The sequence below is a fragment of the Ochotona princeps genome, chromosome 17, assembly GCF_030435755.1.
Source record: "Ochotona princeps isolate mOchPri1 chromosome 17, mOchPri1.hap1, whole genome shotgun sequence".
NCBI lineage: Eukaryota > Metazoa > Chordata > Mammalia > Lagomorpha > Ochotonidae > Ochotona > Ochotona princeps.
In genome coordinates this window covers 53,035,756-53,059,336 of record NC_080848.1, presented here as the reverse complement: position 1 = coordinate 53,059,336, position 23,581 = coordinate 53,035,756, and the positions used below count along the sequence as shown (strand labels likewise).

The 23,581-nt window shown below is 51.9% G+C and overlaps 2 protein-coding genes across 4 annotated transcripts; both read right to left on the bottom strand.

Moving 5' to 3' along the window:
- Positions 1–2,509: 2,509 nt before the first annotated feature.
- RPL26 (ribosomal protein L26) lies at positions 2,510–5,239 on the bottom strand. 3 transcript variants are annotated; one of them, XM_004594758.3, is made up of 4 exons: positions 5,103–5,238; positions 4,312–4,484; positions 3,756–3,896; positions 2,510–2,681 (listed from the first exon to the last, which is right to left on the bottom strand). In XM_004594758.3, the coding sequence occupies exons 2-4, from the start codon at positions 4,477–4,479 to the stop codon at positions 2,553–2,555; spliced, it is 438 nt and encodes a 145-aa protein (XP_004594815.1). In that variant the 5' UTR covers positions 4,480–4,484; positions 5,103–5,238; the 3' UTR covers positions 2,510–2,552. The 3 variants fall into 3 exon arrangements, with proteins under 3 accessions (XP_004594815.1, XP_058531443.1, XP_058531442.1); XM_058675459.1 differs by lacking the exon at positions 2,510–2,681 and adding an exon at positions 3,576–3,693 and having other exon boundaries at positions 3,727–3,896; positions 5,103–5,239; XM_058675460.1 differs by lacking the exon at positions 5,103–5,238 and having other exon boundaries at positions 4,312–4,485.
- A 4,311-nt stretch (positions 5,240–9,550) lies between these two features.
- On the bottom strand, positions 9,551–10,213 carry RNF222 (ring finger protein 222). The gene has a single exon (XM_004594757.2). It carries the CDS (start codon positions 10,211–10,213, stop codon positions 9,551–9,553), a length of 663 nt encoding a protein of 220 aa, XP_004594814.2.
- Between the last annotated feature and the right edge of the window lie 13,368 nt (positions 10,214–23,581).

Below are 23,581 nucleotides of genomic sequence, written 5' to 3'. Positions count from 1 at the left end.
TGGCCAAGAACAGAGCAAGATTTTGGCCTCCTCAAGCAAGGAAGAAAATGATGTCACATCCTGCCTAAAATAATACACAGCTTCCCTGGATACCTTGCGTTGCTACTTTTTATTTGAATCTGAAAGGCAGAGGCGGATCTTCCATCTGCTGCTTCGTTCCTCCAAGGCCTGCAACAGCTGGGGCGGGCAGTGGGGAGGTGGCATCAGGGGCCGGCAGCCCTCTCCCCATTCCTGTGCCCCCCTCTAAGTCACTTTCTCATCTAACTCATGGAATCCTCCAAAGTGCTGGGCACTTTGCTCTGAGCCCGGGCACCTGCCCTTTGTCTGGGTCTGTCCTTGTTACTTGTCTCTCCTCCATCTGGAGCAGTGACCTCCGGTCAAATTTTGTGTCTTACTCCAGTGACTTCAGTGGTTCCTGCAGTCTTTGGCCACCTCTGGGAACGGAGTGGTCCGTGTCAGGATCATAACATGATTTCTTTTTTCACTTTAAAGATTTACTTATTTTTATTGGAAAAGGAGATATACAGAGAGGAGAGAGAAAGAGCATCCGTCGCTGATACATTCCCCAAGTGACCACGATGGCTGGGGGCTGAGCCAATGCAAAGCTAGGATGCCGGAGCCAATGCAAAGCTAGGATGCCGGAGCCTCTTCCGGGTCTCCCACACGGGTGCAGGGTCCCAACGCTTTGGGCAGTCCTCCACTGCTTTCCCAGGCCACAAGCAGGGAGCTGGATGGCAAATGGGGCAGTCAGGATTAGCATTGACACCCATATGGGATCCCAGCATGTGCAAGGCAAGAACTTTTAGCTACTGGGCCACTGCACCAGGCCCCTAAAATGAAAGAAATGGGGCTGTAACCAACCAGCCTCCCTCTGGAAGTATACAGTAACCTCAACTGGTCCCCGATCCCTGGTTCTGAACCCATCCCTGCAGCACTTGGGTTTGCCATGTTGTCTACTGGCTCAGAGGCATACAACGCAGAAAGCTGACTGGGGTCCACAACTCATAGTTCCCTAGGGTCTGACCAATGCAGAGCTGAGCATAGCAGAGGCTTAAAGGACTCCTGTTGGGGCCCAGCGCAGCACATTGGCTTAGTTGGCTAATCCTCAACCTTAGTTAAGTGCCAGGATCCCACATGGGTGCAAGTTCATGTCCTGGCTGCTCTACTTCCCATCCAGCTCCCTGCCTGTGGTCTGGGAAAGCAGTAGAGGACTGCCCAAGACCACTGGATTCCTGCACCCATAGGAGACCTGAAAGAAGCTGGATGGAAATCTCTCCTCTGTAAATCTGCCTTTCCAAACACGTGGCCAGCAGTTAGTGGTAGGAGTCAGGTGGCACTGTGGCTCCACTGAGTCTACAATGGGACTGAATATGTGAATCTATCCTTTACAATGGCTAGTGTAGCTGCTGCGGCTTCATTTTTCTTATCCTGAAAATGGGGAATTAGACCAGTGTCCATCACAACAGGGTGTCACAGAGACCCAAGGATAAAGCAGACAGGGCACTTCAGCATCCCACACTATTGAGGAACTGCTGCTATGTTCCTGGTCCCACGCACCATTGGTTGGCAGCACCCACCTGGGTGGCGGTGGTGCCTGGCTCAGGGGTGAGCCATCTTGGAGAGGTGATGAAATAAAGGGATTATGTGGGCGCCAGGTTCGGAGCCAACCCCTTCCACTGGCCCGAGGTAGTTAGTATGGATTCTGGAGGTAGTGCCCAGACTGGACTGCACTGTGGACACCAACAGGGACTTCCATCCTGCAAGTCCTGACAGATCCCTCATTCCCCTCCTTGCTGCCTCCCAGGTGATCTTCCAGCATCCCAGCCACTGCCCTCAGTGAGAGGCCAGGGGCAGTTCAGAGAACCCAAGGTGTCCTCCACTAGAGAGCTATCAGAGGTTAGTCCCAGAGCAAGGCTCCCCATGTGGTGGCAATGCCAACTTTTTTTTAAAAAAAGATTTATTCATTTTATTACAGCCAGATATACACAGAGGAGGACAGAGAGGAAGATCCTCCGTCCGATGATTCACTCCCCAAGTGAGCCGCAACGGGCCGATGTGTTGATCCGAAGCTGGGAACCTGGAACCTCCTCCGGGTCTCCCACGCAGGTGCAGTGTCCCAATGCACTGGGCCGTCCTCAACTGCTTTCCCAGGCCACAAGCAGGGAGCTGGATGGGAAGTGGAGCTGCTGGGATTAGAACCAGCGCCCAAATGGGATCCCGGGGCTCCCAAGGCGAGGACTTTAGCCGCCAGGCCACGCTGCTGGGCCCACAATGCCAAATTCTTAAAACCAAAAATCCCAAAATACCTCACACCTCTACCTTTGAAGAATCAATGCTCTAATGGAAAAGACCAATTCCACCCAAACAGTATTTTTCATTAATGGAATTAAGCCAAACCTAGCAGCACCAGCTGAACTTCCCTTCCAGACCCCAAGACCAAGGAGAGGTCAAAGATGGATGCCCCAGACACCCCGGAGGGACCCAAAGCACAGACAGAAAACTAAAGCTCTTCATTTTCGCAGTTTTTAATCAAAGTTATGTATATGGCCACGTTACTCCTGCATCTTCTCGATCGTTTCTTCCTTGTATTTGCCCTTCTCCTTTCCGACTTGCCGGGACTTGGCTTTTCGCTCAAGGATCTTCTTCCGGTCTTTGTCCAGTTTTAGCCTAGTGATAACCACCTGCAGGGAAACAAAACATAAAAGATCACCGTTCAAGCTCATTTCAAAGCTCTGGGCAATGTGGAAAGGCTAGGTGGCCTCTCTCAGGAAGTCTTATCACTGCCTCTCCTTTGGCTTTCCCTGGTTCTGCCGCAAGTTTTACCAGCTATTCCGCTCTGCCCCCTCATCCAGATTTACAAGCTAACCAAGCCATACACAAGATCTCAAGGCACTTTTACCATGGTCAATGAAGCCCCCAAGCCTATACGGAAGTTACAGCACAGATCTCACTGCAACAAATCTATACCTAAAGAACCAGAGAAAGGCGAGGAGAGGCGAAGAGGCGTTGGAAATAGAAAATGCAAGCCCCAACCCCCGCTGCCCATGGCTTATATTTTAGTCCTAGGAGAAAGTGCATGACATTTTGCTTTGACAGGGTAAGGGGAACAGGCAGTCGCCCCAGGGGGAGGTGAGGATGCCTAGTGTCTCACTCTGGGGTGCCCAGGTTCGCTTCCCAGCTCTGACTTCTGCTGCGACCTGCCAATACACACCCTGGGAGGTGGTGGCATCGGCTCAAATTACTGGGTTCTGCCACCCTCACGGGAGAGCTGAATCGTGTCAGAGCTGCCTACCTACAGTCCCAAGACTGCAATGAGAAGTGAGTACTGAGCCAACCCAGACGGTAGACTGGGTCACTGCTGACAGCTGATCTAATGATGGAGGGCAGCAAGGACTGGAGCCCAGTCACTACGCCTTCAGCCGCACAAGGTCAACACCAGAGGTCAAGGCTGAGTACAGAAACTCACTTTCATTTTATATTTCTATCTACGTCCTAACTCTAGGATCTGTGAGATATCAGACCGCCAATCCATCAGCTTTCTGATAGTTTTGAAGCTACCTGAAGTACACACCATCTTAATACAAGGACAGCTAGACCACCCTGCTTCCAGAGACCTGTCTGGTGCTACCAGAACTTCCAAAGCCAGAGCTGGCCTTCCCCACACGGCTTCCAGCACATGTACGACCAGGGACTCTTGCCACGAGGCGGCTCTGAACAAGCAGCGACTCCTCCCGCGGTGTGCCCAGCCCACGCACCTTGCTGGGGTGGATGCCCACATGGACGGTGGTGCCGTTGGCCTTCTCGCGCTGCACCCGCTCGATGTAGATGACGTACTTCTTCCTGTACACCTGGACCACCTTGCCGATCTGCTGCCCTTTGTAGTGTCCTCGCACGACCTGAGGAGAGTCAGTCAGGAGGACGCAGGTCAGCCACGACAGCCCTTCAGGCAAGGCAACCCTCCCTCTCCCAGGGGCCTGTACAGTGATGGACAAGGTATCACTGCCTCACACAGCCCGTGGTGGGAGGCTTCTCAGAGGAAGGCATCACTTCCTAAAAGGATGGGGGAGAAGCAGGCCAGGTCTCTGAATTCACAATTTGCTCCAAGTGCTGGATTTGATGCCCACCCAGAGCAGGCAGCAACAAGCAGGCCAGGTAACCAAGCAACCCTCTTCCCCCAAGGCTAACTAGCAAGCTTCTTATTCCAGCCACCGCTCAGCACCGACCCCGAGCTGCTGCGAACCCCAGCTCCTCCTGAGAGGGAGCTGGGAAGGCTGGTCCCAAGCCCCTCTCCGCACCAGGGCGCTCACGCACCTGCACCTCGTCGTCCTTGCGGATGGGCATGGAGCGCACGTTGTACTTCTGCCGCAGCTCTTTGGAAAGAGGCGAGGACATGATCTTCCTGCGCACGTGCGAGGGGGCGTTGAAATGCCTTTTCCGGTTCTTGCTCCGGTCGGAAGTCACGAAGGGATTGAACTTCATCTTGGCTAAATAAAAAAAAAAAAAAAATCAACCCTCAAAGGGGGTAAAATCTCAGAGTTTTCCAGCCAGACAACAGTGGTGACTTCCCCGGGAATTCGGGAACTTCGGCCCATCAAATCAACTTGAAACGTACTTATATTTTCAAAAGATGTTATTTTTACTGGAAAGGCGGATTTACAGAGGCGAGCAGAGCCAGGAGGCCTCCCCCCGGGTGTAGGGTCCGCAGGCTTTGGGCCGTCCTCGACTGCCCTCCCAGGCCCCAAGCAGGGAGCTGGATGGGAAGCGGAGCTGCCGGGATTCGAACCGGCGCCCACACGGGATGGAGGATTTAGGGCCCCGGGACATCAGGTTCTGGAAGGATCAACGTTCCCTCCCGTCCCCCACCTGAAAAGCCCTGCCCAGTCTCCGCGGTCAGAGAACGGAGAAGGAAACGCGTCCGTGGAGCCTCCCCCTACACAGGTCCCCAAGCCCCGCACTAAGGACAAGGCAGAAACCCTGCCGAAACCCCGTCCCTGGTTGCTCTCCGGCCGCCGCGAGGCTCTCGGGCCACCCGGGTCGCGCCGGGGCCGCGCGCTCGCACGGATGACGGCGGATGGACCATCGCCTCCCGGGGACACGCTCACCCGCCTGCCGAGCCGCCGACCAAGGCAAAATGGGAGAGGGCCGCCCGCCACTTCCGGCTCCCTAAGTCAACGAGCGTTCTCGCGAGATCCACGTCTCTCCTGCAGCGCTTCAGAGGCGCGGGGTGGAAAGTCTACTGCTGCCACCGCATGGCCCGGAGGAGGGATTGCAAGCTGTGTCCCCCAGTACACTTGGTAGGAATAGGTCTGGAGCGACGTTGCTATGCGACGCCTCGGTGACGCCCTGGCCTGGCCGGCGCGGAGAGAGGGTGTTCTCGCCTCTTGTTCAGCTGGGAATCTGAGGGTTGCAAGGAAAGGGGGCGACCCCTTGCAGATGAGGGTGCTGCAATGGGCTGCGGTGCAGCGACGGGCGTCGGTTTGTGTATAGAATGAATGAGCCGGGTGTAGACACTCAGACTTGGAGAGCTGGGAACAAAGATCCCCCCACCCCCCGCGGATGCTAATGCTTTTTCATCATTGGAAAACAAAAACAAAAACCCTCAATTCATCTGCTTGCAAAGCGTTTGGTGGAGGATCTTCCACATTCCAGCCCTGAGCTAGGTAGCTGCTAACCAGCTAAGTCCCAGGTCGTGTTTGCTGGAGGCGCTGTCCTAGAGGAGGGAGAGAGATGACAGAATAGAGGCCGGCCATGTGGTACTGCACGTTAAACCACTGCAAGTGACGCTGGCATCCCATAGGACCACTTGGTGTGGGGCCCCTGGCTAGTCCGTTTCTGACCCAGCTTGCTGTGAATGCACCCGAGAAAGCAGCAGCAGATGGCCCAAGAGCTTGGGCCCCTGCCACCCTCATGGGAGACCTGGATGGGGTTCCAGACTCCTCCTGTCCCAACCCTGGCTGTTTGGAGAGTGAACCAGTGGAGGACAGAGCTCTCTTTTCCTGCTTCTCCCTAATGAACAAAAGAAAAGCCTGCCATCCAGAGCCCCCAGGAGAGGTGCTCCAGGCTGCTGCCCTGGGTGCTGCTCCTGGAGAGGGCTCTGGGTGAGAGCTGATCCCTGGGCAGGGCAGGGTCACTGTGCCCTTGGAAGAGTGTCAAGGTGAGGTGGTGAGAAGAGCTGGAGGGCAGAGATGGCTGGGCTGAGCTAATCTTGTCTGCTGGACGCCCCCAGGGAGCCGCTGAAAGCTCCCACCCTCCAACTTACTCTACCTTTCCCCTCGGGTCATCATCGTCCCACCCACTTCTCCTACACTTGAACTTGTGTAGTTTCCATATCCTTTGTCTCTTCCCACAAGGCCTCTCTGTCCTCAGCTGCCATCTTCCTCTGCAGTTACCTTGCCCTGGCGGGCTCCCTGTCACAGCTTGTCCTCTGCGGCCCACAGAAGTGTTAGAATGAACCCTTCCACCCACTTTATGCAACGGGTTGAAGCCTACTTGTCCTGACCAGTGTCTGCTGGGTGCCTAAGCTATACCCTGCAGGTTCCTCCGCTGCACAACCTGGCCGCCCTCTCACTCCCTCTGTCTCTGCATTCCTCTTATAGCATGTAGAAGTTCCTTTAAAAAAATAATAATATATCAAATGGGCCCGGCACGATAGCGTAGCGGTTAAAGTCCTCATCTTGAACGCACCAGGATCCCATATGGGCGCCGGTTCTAATCCCAGCAGCTCCACTTCCCATCCTGGGAAAGCAGTTGAGCACGGCCCAAAGCCTTGGGACCCTGCACCCGCGAGGGAGACCTGGAGGAGTTTCTTGGCTCCTGGCTCCAGATTGGCTCAGCTCCAACTGTTGCTGTCACTTGGGGAATGAACCATCAGACAGAAGGTCTTCCTCTCTGTATATCTGACTTTGTAATAAAAATGAATAAATCTTTTTAAAAATATTTTAAAAATAATCTATCGAATGAGTGGTGAAATGGGGTAGTCTTATCTTGTTCTAATTTTAAGTTAGGTGCTTTTAGCTTTTATCTTATTCAGGATAATGTGACTGTAGGTTTTCCACATCTATTCTTTGAAGTATGTTTGTTTTTAAAGATTTGTTTAAATTTTTGTTTGAAGGGCAGAGTCACAGAGAGGAGAGAGATTTTCTGTCCGCTGGTTCACTCCCCAGATGGCCACAGCTGAGCTCACCCGAAGCCAGGAGCCAGGAACTTCCGGGTCTCCCACACGGGTGCAGGGTCCCAAGGCTTTGGATCGTCCTCTGCTGCTTTCCCAGACAACAGGCAGGGAGCTGGATGGGAAGTGGAACTGCCGGGATTTGAAAGTGCCACTCATATGGGATCCCAACAGTTGCAAGGTGAGGATTTAGCCATTGTGCTGGGCCCTGGAAGTCTTCTTCTTTTTTTTTTTTTTTTTTAGAGCTTCAAAACAGTCCCTAGACTTTTTTTTTTTTTTAATTACAAGCTCAGATATACAGAGAGGAGGAGAGACAGAGAGGAAGATCTTCCATCCGATGCTGCGCTGATCAGGAGCCAGGAGCCTCTTCCGGGTCTCCCACACGTGGGTGCAGGGTCCCAAAGCTTTGGGCCGTCCTCGACTGCTTTCCCAGGCCACAAACAGGGAGCTGGATGGGAAGTGGAGCTGCCAGGATTCGAACCGGAGGCCATATGGGATCATGGTGGGTTCAAGGCGAGGACTTTAGCCACTAGGCCACGCTGCCGAGCCCAGTCCCTAGACTTTTAATGCCTCACTCCCTACCAATGAACAGTTAGGGCTTCTCTGTGCTTTGTCACTGCCTGAATCATTCAAGGTCTCTTAACAGTGTACAAACATCACTGTTCACCTGCAAGTGTCTGTAAGCAACGTTTCTGGTAAAGGAATTGTGGAATTTCTTGATGGAGGATCTCCCCTTGCATTCCTGCCGACAGCTGACTCACCTCCCTCCATCTTCCTGCAGTGTGGGCTACAACATTTCAAGCTCCAAGGTGCAAAAGGGCTTCTTGGCGACTTTTTTTTTTTTTTGGCAGACTCTTAGTTTGTATTTCCCTCCTACAAGTGGCATAAGGAAGGTTAGGCCATTTCTGTTCCCAAACCGGCCTTTTTCATCTGCAGTGAATTATCCTGAAGAATGAAAAACTCAGAACCTCCCAACATGCACTGCAAAGTCTCTGGAATCTTTGAGAAAATAGAGATGTTTATTTAAAAAATTCATTCTTGACATTCTTTGAAAATACAAGAAGTACCCATCTTTAAGTCATTGTTGAACAATATGAAAATACTGCAGCAAACTCAACCAAATCGGAAAAGACTAGAATCAGGACCCCGGCAGTTCACAGCACTGCCTGAAACAGCTTGGCTAAGGTTAAGATAGACTCGCTCAAGTCTTTGTAAGGTCAACGTTTCTATTCCTCTAATAAATATCCCCCATCCCCTCGTGGAGCCCAGCTCTGTCCCCTTCTCTCCCGTAGTACCTGTGCTATTCTCCAAGTCTGGAAAAGAGCCTAAGAGCCTTTCCTGGGACCCAAATATCCCCAGGAACATGGACCCCCCATGCCCTCATGGCCACCACCAACAGAGGCACAGGGGAACCAGGGAAGATTTAACAGAAGGGGTAGCTCCCTTGGCAGAGGGGACAACAGGTGCTTGCATGCCTGGGAGACAGGCCACCAGCTGTGTGCAAGCTGGAAGACATCACTGCTTTCCACTTGCAGGCCTTCAGGGACTGACTCTGTAACTATTCTCGAATGACCCGCTCCTGCCGTGAATGAGGCCCCGGCCTGCGGCTGACAGTGTTGGGGTTGGGTTTTGTGGAGGCAGCAGCAGCCTGACAGCTGTTCTTTTCTTTCTCACCCTCCTCACCCAGCCCAGCTAGAGAATCCGCCTGAGAAACTGGCCCGGCTGGTGTGGCCTCTAATGAGTGGTTGGGTCACAGGGAGGGAGGCAGGAGCCCCCAGGGATTCATTTGCTTCCATAGCTGTCAGCTGACTCAAGTCTCACCTGTCAGATGGGCGGTGTCCCCTCCCCTCCCCTCCCCTCCCTGTCCTCCTGTCTGTCACGAAGAATCCACAACTCAACATCTGGATCTCGCCTTGGGCCTGGGAAAGCCTAGGAGGAGCATTGGTTCTGTCTGTGGGCCGTCTCTGCCGCCTCTCGGCCTCTGTTAATGTGCCCTGGTGTGGCCTTGGCTCTTCACCAACACACTTTCCCACTGCCCTTCCCCAGAGACCCCCAACCACAGCCTCGCCCCCGCTTGCTCTAGTAAAGGCCTTCAGGGCTGGCAAGCTGGGGACAGGGAGAACCATGTGCTTGGACCCCTGCACTGCCACCCTGCTCGTCTCCTTCTCAGATTGTCGCTGGGAGAAAGCAGTCCCACCTCCGTGCCTTCTCTGCCTTCTCTGTCCACTCCTGTCCACCCCCTCAGAACTTCCTTGTGCTGGGTCTGCCAGAGACCCCCTCAGCTCCCCTCCCCAGCAACGTCCAGCCCAGCCTCAGAACCAGCATTTTCCAGGGCAGCTCTCAGGTTGGTCTGGCTCGGCTGCCCCTTGCAGGTACCACCGCTCATGCCTGCTTCCTCACCAGCAGTACCCAGGGCAGGATGGCTGCCACCACGGCCACCACGGCGATGAGGGTGATGAGCAGGAGGGCCCGCGAGCGGCAGCAGAAAGAGCGGGTAGAGCTGGGTGCAGGGGAGGCCTCGGAGAGCTCAGCCAGGCTGCGCCGTGGCAGCACACTGTCCTGCTCCCCCAGAGGCATCCCGTGGCGACTGATGACAAAGATCTGTGACTCCCGAGGCAGGCTGGGAAGCAGGTCCAACGGAAGTTGGGCACCCTGAGCCGGGCTGCCCGGCAGCCTCCCCTGGCTAGGGTTTTGTCTCCAGACCGGCTGGGAGATGGCGAGTGGGTTCGTGTGGCCCGGACTGTCAGGTGGGAGCACAGTGGGCAGGCCCATGGGCACAGCCAGGATCTGTGAACTCTTGTCCAGCATGGAGGGCCAGCGCGAGCTCTTCTTGCTGAGGAAGGTAACGTAGCGGCAGATGGGGCAGACGATGGTCCTCTGCACCTGCCCGTCCACCCGGGTGCACAGCAAGTACTTGACAAGGCAGTCATGACAGAACACGTGGCCACAACTCAGGGTCCGGCTGGCACCGTCCAAGTCCCGGAACTTCTCGTAGCACACGGGGCACTCGCTGCCCGAGCTGTCCTTGCTTTCCCCTTCTGACATGGCTGCTCGGAGAAGGCAGGACTTAGCTGGGGGAGGGGCAGGGCAGGGTGGGGAAGGGTCATGAACCTCCGGCTTTTCCCGGCCATCCCTCCCCCTTCCTATCTCCCATCTCCGCCTCTTTTATCCTTTCTCTTGGTCACAGCCTGTTGTTTGCCTCCTGTTCTTTTCTGCTGCGCCTCCTCAGTGGCTGAACAAAAACCGAGGCCCAAGACCCAGCGCCCAAGGCCTTTAAAGAGGAGCTGAGCAGGTGCTTCTAGGAAGCGCATACCAGGAGACCCTGGCCAATGGACTGAGAAAGAGGCGTGGGCGGTGCAGGAGGATTCCTGCAGGACCTGATGCCTCGCCTCAGCTGTGACTGGCCCTCCAGGGTGAGGTCATCACCTCGCCTTTTCCCAGTTCCAGCCTGGAAACGAAGACAGGAAGCCCCAGTTCCCAAGGCAAGCAGGTACCTGAGAAGACCCGTGCTCAGCTTTGGCCCAGTCTCCACCAGGAGTGAGCATTCCCCCAGAAAAGCCCCAGCTAGCTACTGCTTCCGCTCCAGCCTCAGCAGGGACTGGCTAACCCACTGGGTCTTGTCCAGCCGTTGGGCTGCATAGCTCTGTACTAAGTATGGCTATAAAGCAGTGACTGTTTTGAAAATTAAAGCTCAGAACTTACACATCCAAGTGCCTGCTGGCCCTCCGGGTGGTTAAGTCAGGAAGCTGTGGGCTCATTCCTCCACCCACCGCAGCTCAGTCATTCCTCGGATTCTTCTTATGGGGCTGCCTGGGGCAGTGAGAGAACCTTCTGGTTAACCTTGGGGGTTAGGTATGATCCATTGGAAATGGCCAGAAGTCACCAAGAGAGCCAAGTCTGGGGAGTTAAATAAAGGAGTGATTGTGTGGCATGAGACTGTTTGAAATCAAAGACACAGTTTGACTCAAAAGAAACAAAAACGAGAGGGCCCGAAGATGTTCTCAGCAGAACTGTGGAGTAAAGTGCCTGGCCTTAAAGGGGCAACACCTGCTTGGCTATGTAGTAAAGTCTTCATTTAGAAGTCCCCTGTGGAATCTAATTTACACAGAACTTTCCTAAAGAGGCAGCATATCTTAATGATGTATTCTTCCATCAACACCAGGGGCAAAAGGCTGTAGGATGCACCGGCAAACTTACTAGAGTATGTCAAAAAGTTTGTGAGAAAATAGAATTAAGGGGCCAGGATTGTGGTGTAAGTGGTTAAAGCTGCAGCCTATGAAACCAGAATCCCATATGGACGCAGGTTCGTGTCCCAGCTACTCCACTTCTAATCCAGCTCCCTGCTAATGTCCTGGAAAAAGCAGCAGGTGTTTGGGCCCCTGCAACTCACATGGGAGACCCAGATGAAGCTCCGGGCTTCTGGCTTCAGTTTGGGTCAGCCTTGGGGAATGAACCAGCGATGGAAGATCTCTCGGTCTCTCCCTTTCTCTGCAACTCTGACTTTCAAATAAAGAAAGAAATCCTTAAAAATTATATTGAAAATGGAGTTAAGAGAAAAGTCTGTTTTGGTTTAAAAAAAAAAAAAGGAGATCATTACAGTTTTTCTCAAGGTTTTCAAATATCCCTAGTATGCATGAATTTCAGAATCTTCTTGTACCAAAATAAACCAACCTGTCAGTTCTGTATTTTATTAATGTTTTGGAGTGTCCCTATAGAACTGTAGGCAACTCCAGACCTGACAAACGATGTTATGCAAACAAGGTCACTTATAGGGGGCCAGCAAAGCAGGTTAAACGTCTCCTGCGATGCTGGCTTCTCACATGACTGCTAGTTCGGGTCCCAGCTGATCCACTTCTGCTCCAGTTCCCTGCTAATGTGCCTGAGAAAGCAGTGGAGGATGGCCCAAGTGCTTGGGCCTCTGCCACCCATGTATGAGACCTGGCAAAAACTCTTCGGTCCTGGTTGTTGTGACCATGAGGGGAGTGACCCAGCAGCTGCCACATCTTTGTCTCTCTCACTGGAACTCTGCCTTTCCAGTAAATACATCGATCTCTAGGAAGGAAAAAAAAGCAGTTCATAGGAAGAACAAACTGCAAAGATAATACATCTTTTTTGGAATATCTTTTCTTTATTTGCTTCCTTCCAGATCCATTTTTTTTCTCTCTCTCTCCAGGTTGAAAATACCTCATAACAAAGAAAGAGCAAAATATCCGTAGAGGCCAAGGAGGTAGGAGACCCTGGAGGCAGAGGGTGCTGGTGTAAGTCTCTGAGGCTGTCAATGTGGTCCCCAGGCTGGGAGGAGAAGCAGGTGCCCATGCTTTGGAGCTGGGTGCCCCATCCTTGCTACACCCATCACGCCTGTGACCTCGTCTGTGACCTCCACCTGGTTGTTTGACCTCTGTCTGTAAGATGAGACTGATAGGAGTAGACCTACTTCCTCTCTGAGCTGCGGGGAGGAGGACAAGGGGGGGACAGTGTAAGTGAGCCAAGGCCAGCCAGGAAACTGCCCTGCCCCTAAGTACTCAGTGAATACAAGGTATCACTGTGAGGACAGGCGGTCCCCTCTCATCTCCCAGAGGGGGCTTGGCAACCCCTGCCCTTTCTCCTGTGGCAGCCATACCCCCGCCTTCCTCTCCTCCCTTGTTGCCCTCAGATGTTTTTGACTTTCTGGGCGACTAAAGTTCAGATCACTTAGTCAATGGATCAAAATGAAAGGTCATTTCAGGGATTCTTGGCAGTTTTCACAGCTCACATGTGCAACTGTTACCGCCAGGATGGCCATGATTTTCTTCAGACAATTGGTTACCCATCTGTCCTCCTGCAGTTTGTAACTTCTGTAGGTGTGTGGTGGCACATCTGTCCCTCCCCCACAACCATCCCTCATCCATCCAATTATTTAACAGGAACCTGCTACAAGCTACATGCTAGGTTCTGAACTGATCAATGCACTGGGACTAAGCAGTGCTTGAGCAAGTCCTGCATGAGACTTTTAGAGCCTGGTGGGTCTAAATTTTCCTGGAAAAGTGGTGTTTTAAAAAGAATGATAGATCAATAGCTTAGATCGTGTGGATAACAGAGAAATAGGACTGAAGATAGACAGGAGGATGAGAGGGAAAAAGGACTGTCGTGGTGTTTTCTCAACCACCCCCAGGAGTGCCGATGAACACAGAGGGTACGATTCACTGCTCATCCAAGTTCAAGAGAAAGGAAAGGGAATCCAGTGAGTGCAGGAGACATCCTTGGTACCTGCTGAGAGGGCTGCCCTGGGTGATGTGTCAGCCATGCCGGGCAGTGCCACCTGCCCTCCCCTCCTTCCTCTTGCCCTCTGCACTCACTGGTCCTCCGACCTCTCTTTTTCTCTTGGTGCCTGGCATTCGTTTCTCTATCCTCGTGTTCCTCAGTTGGGCCTATCTCTGTCTTGGGCACTGGTGTGTGGGAGAGGGCAGCAGTTTGGGTGCAGACTGGTCCAAGAATGATGCCAGGCATGGTACCCGAGGAGCCTGGGGAGGGTCGGGGGGAGTGGTGGAGGAGGAGGGAACGTCATGGGTGAGCCATGTCCAGGGCTGTGCTAATCATAAATAATTACCACAGCGGCCATTTATTGAACACTAATTACGTGCTTGGCATTTCGCATCCCTTCCTTGGTGACTCCTGACAACACCCTGGGGAGGTAGGTATTATCTCCCTGTGGCAGGTGAGGGAGCTGAGGCATGGGGCTTCTAAATTAAATCACACAGCTAAGGAGTAGACCCGGGATTCGAACCCCAGTCAGCCTGGCCACACAGCCCAGGCTTACTACCTTCACCTCCACAGGTGGGGCTCAAACAAGTCAGGAAGAAACTGGATGGAAAAGTGTGACCACAGACTTCTCTCCTTGGAGTGACCCTAACTAAGCAGGGCTATATCCCTCTGACTGCCTGCTCCCATGGCTGGCCCAAGGGAGCAGACCTCGCGGAGCCCAAGCGGCCAGCCTTGCCCATGACAGCAGAGCATTTCAGGAATAGGGGTGGTGCTGGTGCAGGGGATGCCACCTCTGGGACAGTGAGCCTTGTGGAACACAAGACGCTTCTAGGAGCGAGAGTTCCCTCCCAGAACGCCAGCGCAAAGCCCTGTAACTTCAGCTTGGATTACTTCCCCGCCCATAGACACTACTCATATTCTCTCTCTCTCTCTCTCTCTCTCTCTCTCTCTCTCTCTCACACACACACACACACACACACACACCTGCATCATCTCCACTTCAGTTCGGAACATTGCCAAGCTCCCGCCTCTCTCCCCTCCCTCTGTACAACCCTAGCCAGGCCCCTGGACTCACCTGGGGCTGGGATCCCCCGTTGCTGAAGAGCAGAGTCTGCCTTCTTCTCCACCCGCGAGGAGGGTTGCTGCGTTGCTGATCAGAGGCAGCCAGAGGTGCTGGGCAGGCAGCTCGCCTCCTCCCACTGCTGTCAGTGCCCCGGCTGCCCTGGCATTTCCTAATGACTGAGCCTTGCTGCCGGACAGCGCCGGGAAGTGAATGCTGTCCAACCCGTTTTAGGCCAGGAGGCTCTTGGCGTTGCCCAGGGGTTTGGCAGCTGCTGTAGTCATGTGACCTTGATGAGGATGTTAGGAGCTGGGAACCCCTGGCTGGAGGAAAACTCAGGGTTCTTATAGTGGTGGTTGTGGGCACGAGGGGGTGCCTGAGAGATCCCAAGGGTCTCACAATGGAGGGAGTGCCTTTAGGCAATGCCCCACGAGGTTCTCCAGACGTGGGGTCTCCCCATCCCCACAGTAGACAAGACGCACACCGGTGGTCCTTCTTATGCCCTGTCCCGTCTTCTCCCCAAATCCCCGTATTTCCACTCTGAGTACAGGTGCAGGAGCCAGGAAGGGTGTGACATCCAAGGCCATGTCCTAACCCATGTAATGTGGCCCTGTGCACATGTGTCACACACATCAAACACGCCAAGAGGCTCTGAGCCTGAAAGACCAAGCACCGTGGGCATAGGCTGGCACCCACATACATGGACAGCATGAGAAAGACTCAGAGTTTGCACACCATCCAGATCCAATGTTTCCCACCTTGTTTCTGGAGGTGATGCCAGGATGTGCTAAAATGTAGACAGAGATCTGGGAGGAAACATAACAGACTGTGAGTGGTAGTCATCTCTGGAGGGACTCTCCAAGTTTTGTTAGGTGATGATGCTAGAATTTTCACGCAGAATGTGTGTTTAAGTGATCAGGGATTTATTCTATTTATTTTAAAAGCAGAGTGAAAAGAGTTGATGTGATGGCTCAATTGGGTAATCCTCTACCTGCAAGCACTGTCATCCCATATGGGTGCCGGTTCTAATCCCGGCAGCTCCACTTCCCATCCAGCTCCCTGTTTGTGGCCTGGGAAAGCAGTCGAGGACGGCCCAAAGCCTTGGGACCCTGCACCCGCGTGGGAGACCCGGAAGAGCTCCTGGCTCCTGGCTTTGGATTGGTTCAGCTCCAGCCGTTGTGGTCACTTGGGGAATGAATCATCGGACAGAAGATCTTCCTCTCTGTCTCACCTCCTCTCTGACTTTGTAATAAAAATAAATAAATCTTAAAAAAACCTTTTATTATCTTTTCCACTGCCTGTTTCATGAAGCCTAACTTTGAAGATTACCCCCCTCTTTTTTTTTTTTTCAAAATTTATTTATTTGGAAAGCAAGGTTACAAAGAGAGAGGAAGAGAGAAGTGACTTCTATCTGTTGGTTTACTCCTCAAATAGCCACAATGACCAAGGCTGGGTCAGACTGAAGCCAGGAGCTAGGATTTTCTTCCAGGTCTCCTACATAGGCCCAAGCATTTGAGCCATCCTCTGCTGCTTTCCCAGGCACATCAGCGGGGAGCTGGATCAGAGGCATAGCAGTCAGGACTCAAACAAGCACCTATATGGGATGCCTGTGCTGTAGGCAGCAGCTTAACCCACTATGCCACAGTGCCGGCCTTTGAAGATGACCTTTAATACTTATTTACGACCAGCATCTAAGATAAGGATTCTGGGGTGGGTGTTTGGCCTGGGGATTAGGATTCCAGGTAGAATACCTGTGTTCCCTATGAGACTACCTGAGTTAGAATCCTGGCTCACTCACTATTCCTGTTGCCTATTCATGTGAACCCTGGCTCAAGTACTTGGGTCCCTGTCACCTACTCGGGAGACCCCGATTCAGTTCCTAGCTCTGGGTTCTGGCCTGACCCAACCCTAGCAACTGCAGGTATTTGGAGAGTGTACCAATGGGTGGGAACTCTTTGTCAAAGAAAAAAAAAAAAAAAAGAGAAGTCTACTTAAAAATTATATGCATACACACACTTACCTAAGGGAGCAATTGCATCAGCCAGAGACACGTTAGCTTGCATTGCTTCTTCAGGTCAGCTCCAGCTGAAAGAGTGGGACAGGGCAGGGGACTGCCATGTTTTAGCAGGCAGAGGTGTTGTGAGGCAAGGCCGAGTGCACAGGTGGGTTGGCGGGAGGATCTGCATTCCAGGCTCTGGTAGTAGAGAAAGCTGGGACATCGGGCCAGCACACAGGGGGTTCCACAGGTGTTTACAGGTAGTAATGATAGAAGAAAAAAACATTGTGTCCCTTTAGGGAAGTTACTCCTCCTTCTGAGTCCCCAGTGCTCCATCAGTTAAAGCCTAAGTGTGATGGTTTCTGTTGTATAGGATGCTGTGACAGTGCCATGAATAGATACAAACGACACATCTGGAACAATATCAGGTGTGCAACAGGGGCTCTGTCAGTGTCCCGAGTCATTATCATCGCCACCCCCATGTTATCGTCTTCGCTACCAGGACGGCAAAGATGGAGGGCTGAGAGTCAAGGAGAGGTGAGAGGAGTGACTGCTAACTCCATGCCTGGCCCACCTGGTCCCGGCTTAGTGAGTTGGACGTCCGTGGCAGATACCACTGTGCCACTTCCGGTGTCCTGACCTTCTCTGCAAGAAGGACACGTAGAGTTTCTGGGGAGAGAGATGGGTCCCTGGATGGGCTGTGGCTGGAGAGTTGTGTCCAGTTCTGGGACCACCAAGAAGGAGAAAGATGTCTTGAGGCACCACAGCGTGTCCTGAGGAGGAGGCTGGCAGGACAGGGATGGTTCCAGAGACCGTTCTGGTCCCACTGAGATTAGACTTTTCTTGGAGGGGCATTTCTATGAGAATGGGGGTGCTTCCTGATTGCTGAGCCACGGTGGGTAGGGCTTTTACAGGGGACAGGCAGCTGGCAGAATTTCCCAAATGCCAGAATCACCTGGAAATTCAATTAAAAGGCAGATTTTCAGGCACTGTTCAGGCTTGAGCAGATCTCAGGAGGGGTCCGAAAAACTACCTTCTACACTGACTGTAGGACGATGGGCCAGCATTGTGGTGCAGTGGGCAAAGCTGCCGCCTGCAGCAGGGCCAGCATCTTCCACTAGAGTGTTGGTTCAAGTTCCTGCTACTCTTTTTCTGAGTCAGCTCCCTGCTAATGCACCTGAGAAAGCAGCAGAGGGTGACTCAGCTCCTTGGGCCCCTGCCACCTCGCGGGAGACTCCCATGGAGTTCCTGGCTCCTGGCTTACCCTGAATCAGCATTGCTCATTGCAGCTATTTGGAGAATGAAGCAACAGATGGAAAATTCTCTCTTTCTCTCTGTCACTCTGTCTTTCAAAAAAAAATTTTTTTTTAAAAAAATGGTTAAGAGAGTATATTTTACATGGAAGGTATTTTGCCACCATTTTAAAAAAAGTAATCATTGTTAGGAGCAGTTAGTGTTGCCATCTTAATGTATGCTTAGGTCTACACAGGCGAGTAAGAGACAAATATGTGTTTGTAGTCCCTTCCTTTTGCCTAAAGTCAGGGCAGCACACGCAGGATTTTGCTCATCTCATGTGACCTCTTGGTCTTTCTCCACGACCAGCATATGATCGCTTCATCATAGCGGAGCTCGTTTGCAGCAGCTTTCCTGTAGGAAGTCCAAGGAGCAGCCTGTGCGGGAACCCCTTCCTCCAGGTAGGGTGGCCGAGGGGCACAACCAAGAGAGTCATTTAAAAATTTTTAATTTTATTGGAAAGGCAGATACGCAGAGAGGAGGAGAGACAGAGAGGAAGCTCTTGCGTCAGCTGATTCACTCCCCAAATGGCTACAAGAATAAGAGCTGAGCCGATCCGAAGTCAGGAACCAGGAGCTTCTTCTCGGTATCCCATGTGGGTGTAGGGGTTCAAGGTTGTGATCCATCCTCGACTGCTTCCCAGGACACAGGGAGCTGGATGGGAAGTCGAACTAGCCAGGGGGACCCCAGCCAGCACTCCAAAAGGGGGTTATGCGTTGCAGGTGGCATCTTAACCTACTGCACCACATCTCTGGCTCCTCTGAGTATATCTGTAGTTAAGGTAACATTAGGACACACTTTTAAGTGGAAACCAGCTCACTTGTGGACCACTGAAAGTGCTCGTGGACTTGGTCACATGCCGACTTGGACGCATGGATGAAAACTACCAAAGACAGCCCAGACCTGGAACGTGGCAAGCGACTTCAGGTCTTGGGGTGGCTGAGCCCAGAGTCTGATTTTAGTGTTTGATGGGTGCAAATCAGGGAAGTTCCAGCAAACAGCTTGAAGTCAAGGATGAAACCAGCCAGGAGAGTCAGAGTGGTGAGGGTGCGGGCCCAGGGAGGAGGCAGAGCCGAGAAGGGGAGTGGCACCAGGCGAGCAGCAATGGGCTGAGTAACACTCCAGGCCCCTGCCCAGCCGGCCTGGCTGCTGTCATTCACCCTGACCCGGTGGCTGCCCTGCCCCGGGATTCCCTCTCCCAGTGGTCAAACACACAGGCTCAGAGGCTGGGGACAGGCAGAGCAGGAAAGAAAGCCAGGGGAGTGGAAAGAGACTTCCTGGGTGAGGAAGTGGGGCTTCTGTTGGTGTAAGAGAAGTTAGGAAAGCCTCCGCCCTGCATTCCACAGCTTCAACGTACCCAGACAGCTGGGAGGTGCTCCTTCCTGACATAGGTAAGCCCAGGATCAAACACAGAGGCAGCAGTGGAACCAGTGTTAAAAATAACAGCAGGTGCAGCAAGGGAGGCTGCCACTTGCTATGGGCATCCGTAAGAACTCCGGTTCAAGTCCCGGCTTCCTGCTAATGACACCTGGGAAAGTGGCAGAAGATGGCTCAACTGCTGGGGCTCCTGTCACCCTCCTGGGAGACCTGGATGGAGTTCCAGGGTCCCAGCTTTGGCTCTGCTCAGTTCCAGGTCATTGCTGGCATTTGCGGAGTGAACCAGCGGCTGGAAAGTCTTTCTCTGTAACTCTGTGTTTCAAATAAATCAGTACATTTATTTATCTGCTGGAAAAAATGTGAAAAATTCGTAACAGCACAGTAAAAGGAAGACTTCGGCCTTATGCTACTTCTATGGATAACTAGCTTTAATATTTTACTGTTTATTCTTCCAGTGCGTATCTGCATAATATGTAATATACAACCATATATAATATGTAGTTATCTTAAAAATAATTATATGTGATATATATAAGCATAATATGTAATTATTTTTAAGATAGATGAGATCACTGTACATAAGTTCTTTTAGGACCTAGGATTTTTTTTTATTTGTTGTCTTGGTGATCCCAACAAACATTCTGTGACAGCCTCATTTAATGATGTAGCAATGTATTTAGTTAAGTTCTATATTCAGTGTTGTCCCAATTTTTCCTTATTATAAATATTTCTGCAGTTAGAGTTTTTTTTTCAATCTCAGTTTTATGTCCTTAACGAAGTGACTCGAAATGGAAGTGAGAGCTCTAAAGATATTTTAAGGTGTCTGATAAGTGTTGTCAATTTTCCCTTCAGAAAAGGCACGCTAATTTAGCTTCCCTCCAGCAGTATACGAAGTTGCCCTTTGTCACTCCCACCCACTTGCCTGCATATTATTATAACTTTATCTTTGCCAAATGACAACGGCAAAAAAAATCCTAAAATCTTCCGCTTCTCTGTCACCACGGCCTGTGTATTCACTCGAAATGCCATTAGCGACTTGATTGGAATTCTGCAATACTCACCTTTCTCTTTCTTTCCTGCTCCACACTGTTTCCCTCATCCTGCATAGCACGGCGCGTAGCATGGGCAGAATTGTCATCTTAAAAAAATACACCTAGGGCCCGGGGTGGTGTGCTAGCGGCTAGAGTCCTCACCTTGAGCACACCCGGATCCCATATGGGCGCCGGTTCTAATCCTGGCAGCCCCACTTCCCATCCAGCTCCCTGCTTGTGGCCTGGGAAAGCAGTCAAGGATGGTCCAGTGTCTTGGGACCCTGTACCTGTATGGGAGACCTGGAAGAAGCTCCTGGCTCTTGGCTTCGGATTGGTGCAGCACTGGTCATTGCGCTCACTTGGGGAGTAAACCAGCAGTTCGAAGATCTTTCCGTCTCTTCTTCTCTCTGTAAATTTCTTTCCAATAAACATAAATAACTCTTAAATTATTTAAAGAAAAATAAGATGAAATAGGCTGAGGAGCCATACTGTTCCTTCAGAAGAGCGGCACAATCAACAGTGTACCTGCAGGATAAATGATGGAAGTCTGTGTGACAGCAACCAAGGGTGCACACTGTGGCTTTGGCGGGTAGAGGGGAACAGCTGCTCTTCTGCACAGAGAAACAGTCGTCGGGAATGGAGGCGGAATGCGGAGGACTGCAAACGAGGACAGGATTAGCTGTCACGTAAGACAAGTGTGCTAAAAGAGCTACCAAAGGAAACACTTCAGATGGAGAGGAAACCATCTCAAATGGAACCAGAGATGCAGGAGGGAATGGAAGAGAAGTAAATCCTCCACAGAAATACCTGAACACTGGCCAACAAAGCAATAAGAGCTTGAGTTTAAAAATATATGAAGAGGGCCCGGCAGCGTGGCCTGGCGGCTAAAGTCCTCACCTTGCACGGGCCGGGATCCCATATGGGCGCCGGTTCTAATCCCGGCAGCTCCACTTCCCATTCAGCTCCCTGCTTGTGGCCTGGGAAAGCAGTCGAGGACGGCCCAATGCATTGGGACCCTGCACCCGCGTGGGAGACCCTGAAGAGGTTCCAGGTTCCCGGCTTTGGATCGGCGCAGCACTGGCCGTTGCGGCTCACTTGGGAAGTGAATCATCGGACGGAAGATCTTCCTCTCTGTCTCTCCTCCTCTGTGTATATCTGGCTGTAATAAAATGAATAAATCTTTAAAAAAATACATATATGAAAAGTTACTCTACAATGACAGACAAAAATAGTAAGGGAAGCAATTAAAATTAATTTGTTATAAGATTCTTGCATTTTCTGGGTGTGATAAAAGTCTGAATTACAGTAGGCTGAAAATTTAAACATAAATGTATTCTCTCTTTTTTTTAAGATTTATTTATTTATTTATTTATTTTTAAAGATTTATTTTATTTTTATTACAAAGTCAGATATACTGAGAGGAGGAGAGATAGAGAGGAAGTGGAGCTGCCAGGACCAGAACCAGCAGCCATATGGAATCAAGGCAAGGACCTTAGCCACTAGGCCACGCCGCCGAGCCCAAGATTTATTTTTATTGGAAAGGCAGATACACAGAGAGGAGGAGAGACAGAGAGGAAGATCTTCCATCTGCTGGTTCACTCTCTAAGCATCCACAATGGCTGCAGCTGAGCTGATCCAAAGCCAGGAGCCAGGAGCTTCTTCAAAGTCTGGGTGCTTGGTGTGCACTGGGAGCTTAAGAAATGCCTGATAGGGTCCATTGTGGTAGCCTAGTGGCTAAAGTCCTTGCCTTCAGCATACCAGGATCCCAGGCACCGCTTCGTATCCGGCTGCTCCGCTTGCCATCTGGCTCCCTGCCTGTGGCTTGGGAAAGCAGTGAAGGACCACCCAAACCCTTGGGACCCTGCACCAGTGGGAGACCCGGAGGAAGGTCCTGGCTCCTGGCCTCAGGTTGGCTTAATTCTGGCCGTTGTGGATGCTTGGAGAGTGAATCAGAAGATGGAAGATCTTTCTCTTCGTGTATCTGTCTTTCCAATAAAAATAAATCTTAAAATAAATAAATAAATAAATACAATTTTGAGCCCTAGCAAGACGGGCAATGGGCTAGGAAGGCCATAGATGCTGTATTATTTTCATTTGCAGAGTAAAGAGTCATGTGAATCGTTGAATAGAGAATGATGAGGGGTCCCCTCCAGGAGGCTCAGAGTCCTGCAGGTGGGTGAGGTCAGGATGCCCAGAACGAAAAGGTGTGGTGCGATCCCAGTTAGCACCAGCAGGTGGTGCCCCAGGGACGTCCCATTGTTCTCCAGACTCCCCGGTTTCTCCCCTGGCTCCTCTCACCGCCTCCTTCCCCCCCCCCCCACTTTTTTGAAAGAAATGAGAGAGAGAGGGGGGGGGGGATCTTCCGTCTTCTGGTTTACTCCCTAAATACTCCAGCAGCCAAGTCTGGGCCAGATCAAAGCTGGGAGCCTGGAGCTTCCTGCAGGTCTCCTCCCTAGGTGGCAGTGACGGAGTACTTGGCTCATCCCCTGCTGTCTGCCAGGGTGTGTGTTAGCAGGAAGCTAGCCTTGGACGCCAAGCTCAGATAGTAACAATTACTCATATGAAATACAGGTGTCCCCAAATTTGTCTCAGGCTCTGTTCCAAACACACATCCCAAAGCCAAGATTTTGTCTGAGGACCCAGCGGACAGAGAGGGGATGAGGCATGGGCACCTCCCAGTCCTAACTTTGTAAAAATTTCTTTTTGTATTAACCTGGACTCTGGGCTTTTCCCAGAGGTCCAGTGCCCCTTCTAGTGCTCCCAGTCACCTATGCCTGCTGGACACCAACCCTGCCTCTCATCGTCCATTCAGTCCAGCTTAGGCCAGTGTGGTCTCCAGCCCTAATGACACACACCCCTTGCCCTGATCTCTGGTGACTTTTCAAGGACCGAGGAGGGGCCTGAAAATCTGCATTTGTAACAAGCTCTCTCGTGATGACTCACACCCGGTACTTCTGAAGTCTGGAACATGCTGACTGTGTAAGGTCTGTCTCTGAGTGAGCGACAGAGTCAGCTCAGCCATTGTCCTCAGCAAGGGGGGCATTTCCTAAGTAAGCAACATCTGTACCCGTGTGGGAGACTTGAACGGAATTTGGGCTGAGCCCAGTCTCGCCATTGGGGCCAGTTGTGGAGTAAAGCGGAGGATTGACGATGTGTGTGTGTGTGTGTGTCCTTGTCCTTGTCTCTGTGTCACTCTGCTTTTGAAATAATTAAGTTATCTTAAAAAAAGAGAAAATGGCCAAGCCAAGAAAGTAAAGCAAAATGTTGCCGGTGTAGCCCTGAGCACATGGGATGTGGTGTGCTCTCAGAGGTGTGGAGTTAGGCAGGTAGGGTGGCACACTGGAAGGAGCCATCTCAGCTCTCAGCACGGGTCAGGGAAGTGAGGACAGAACGCCAAGACGGTAGGGGTGGGATTG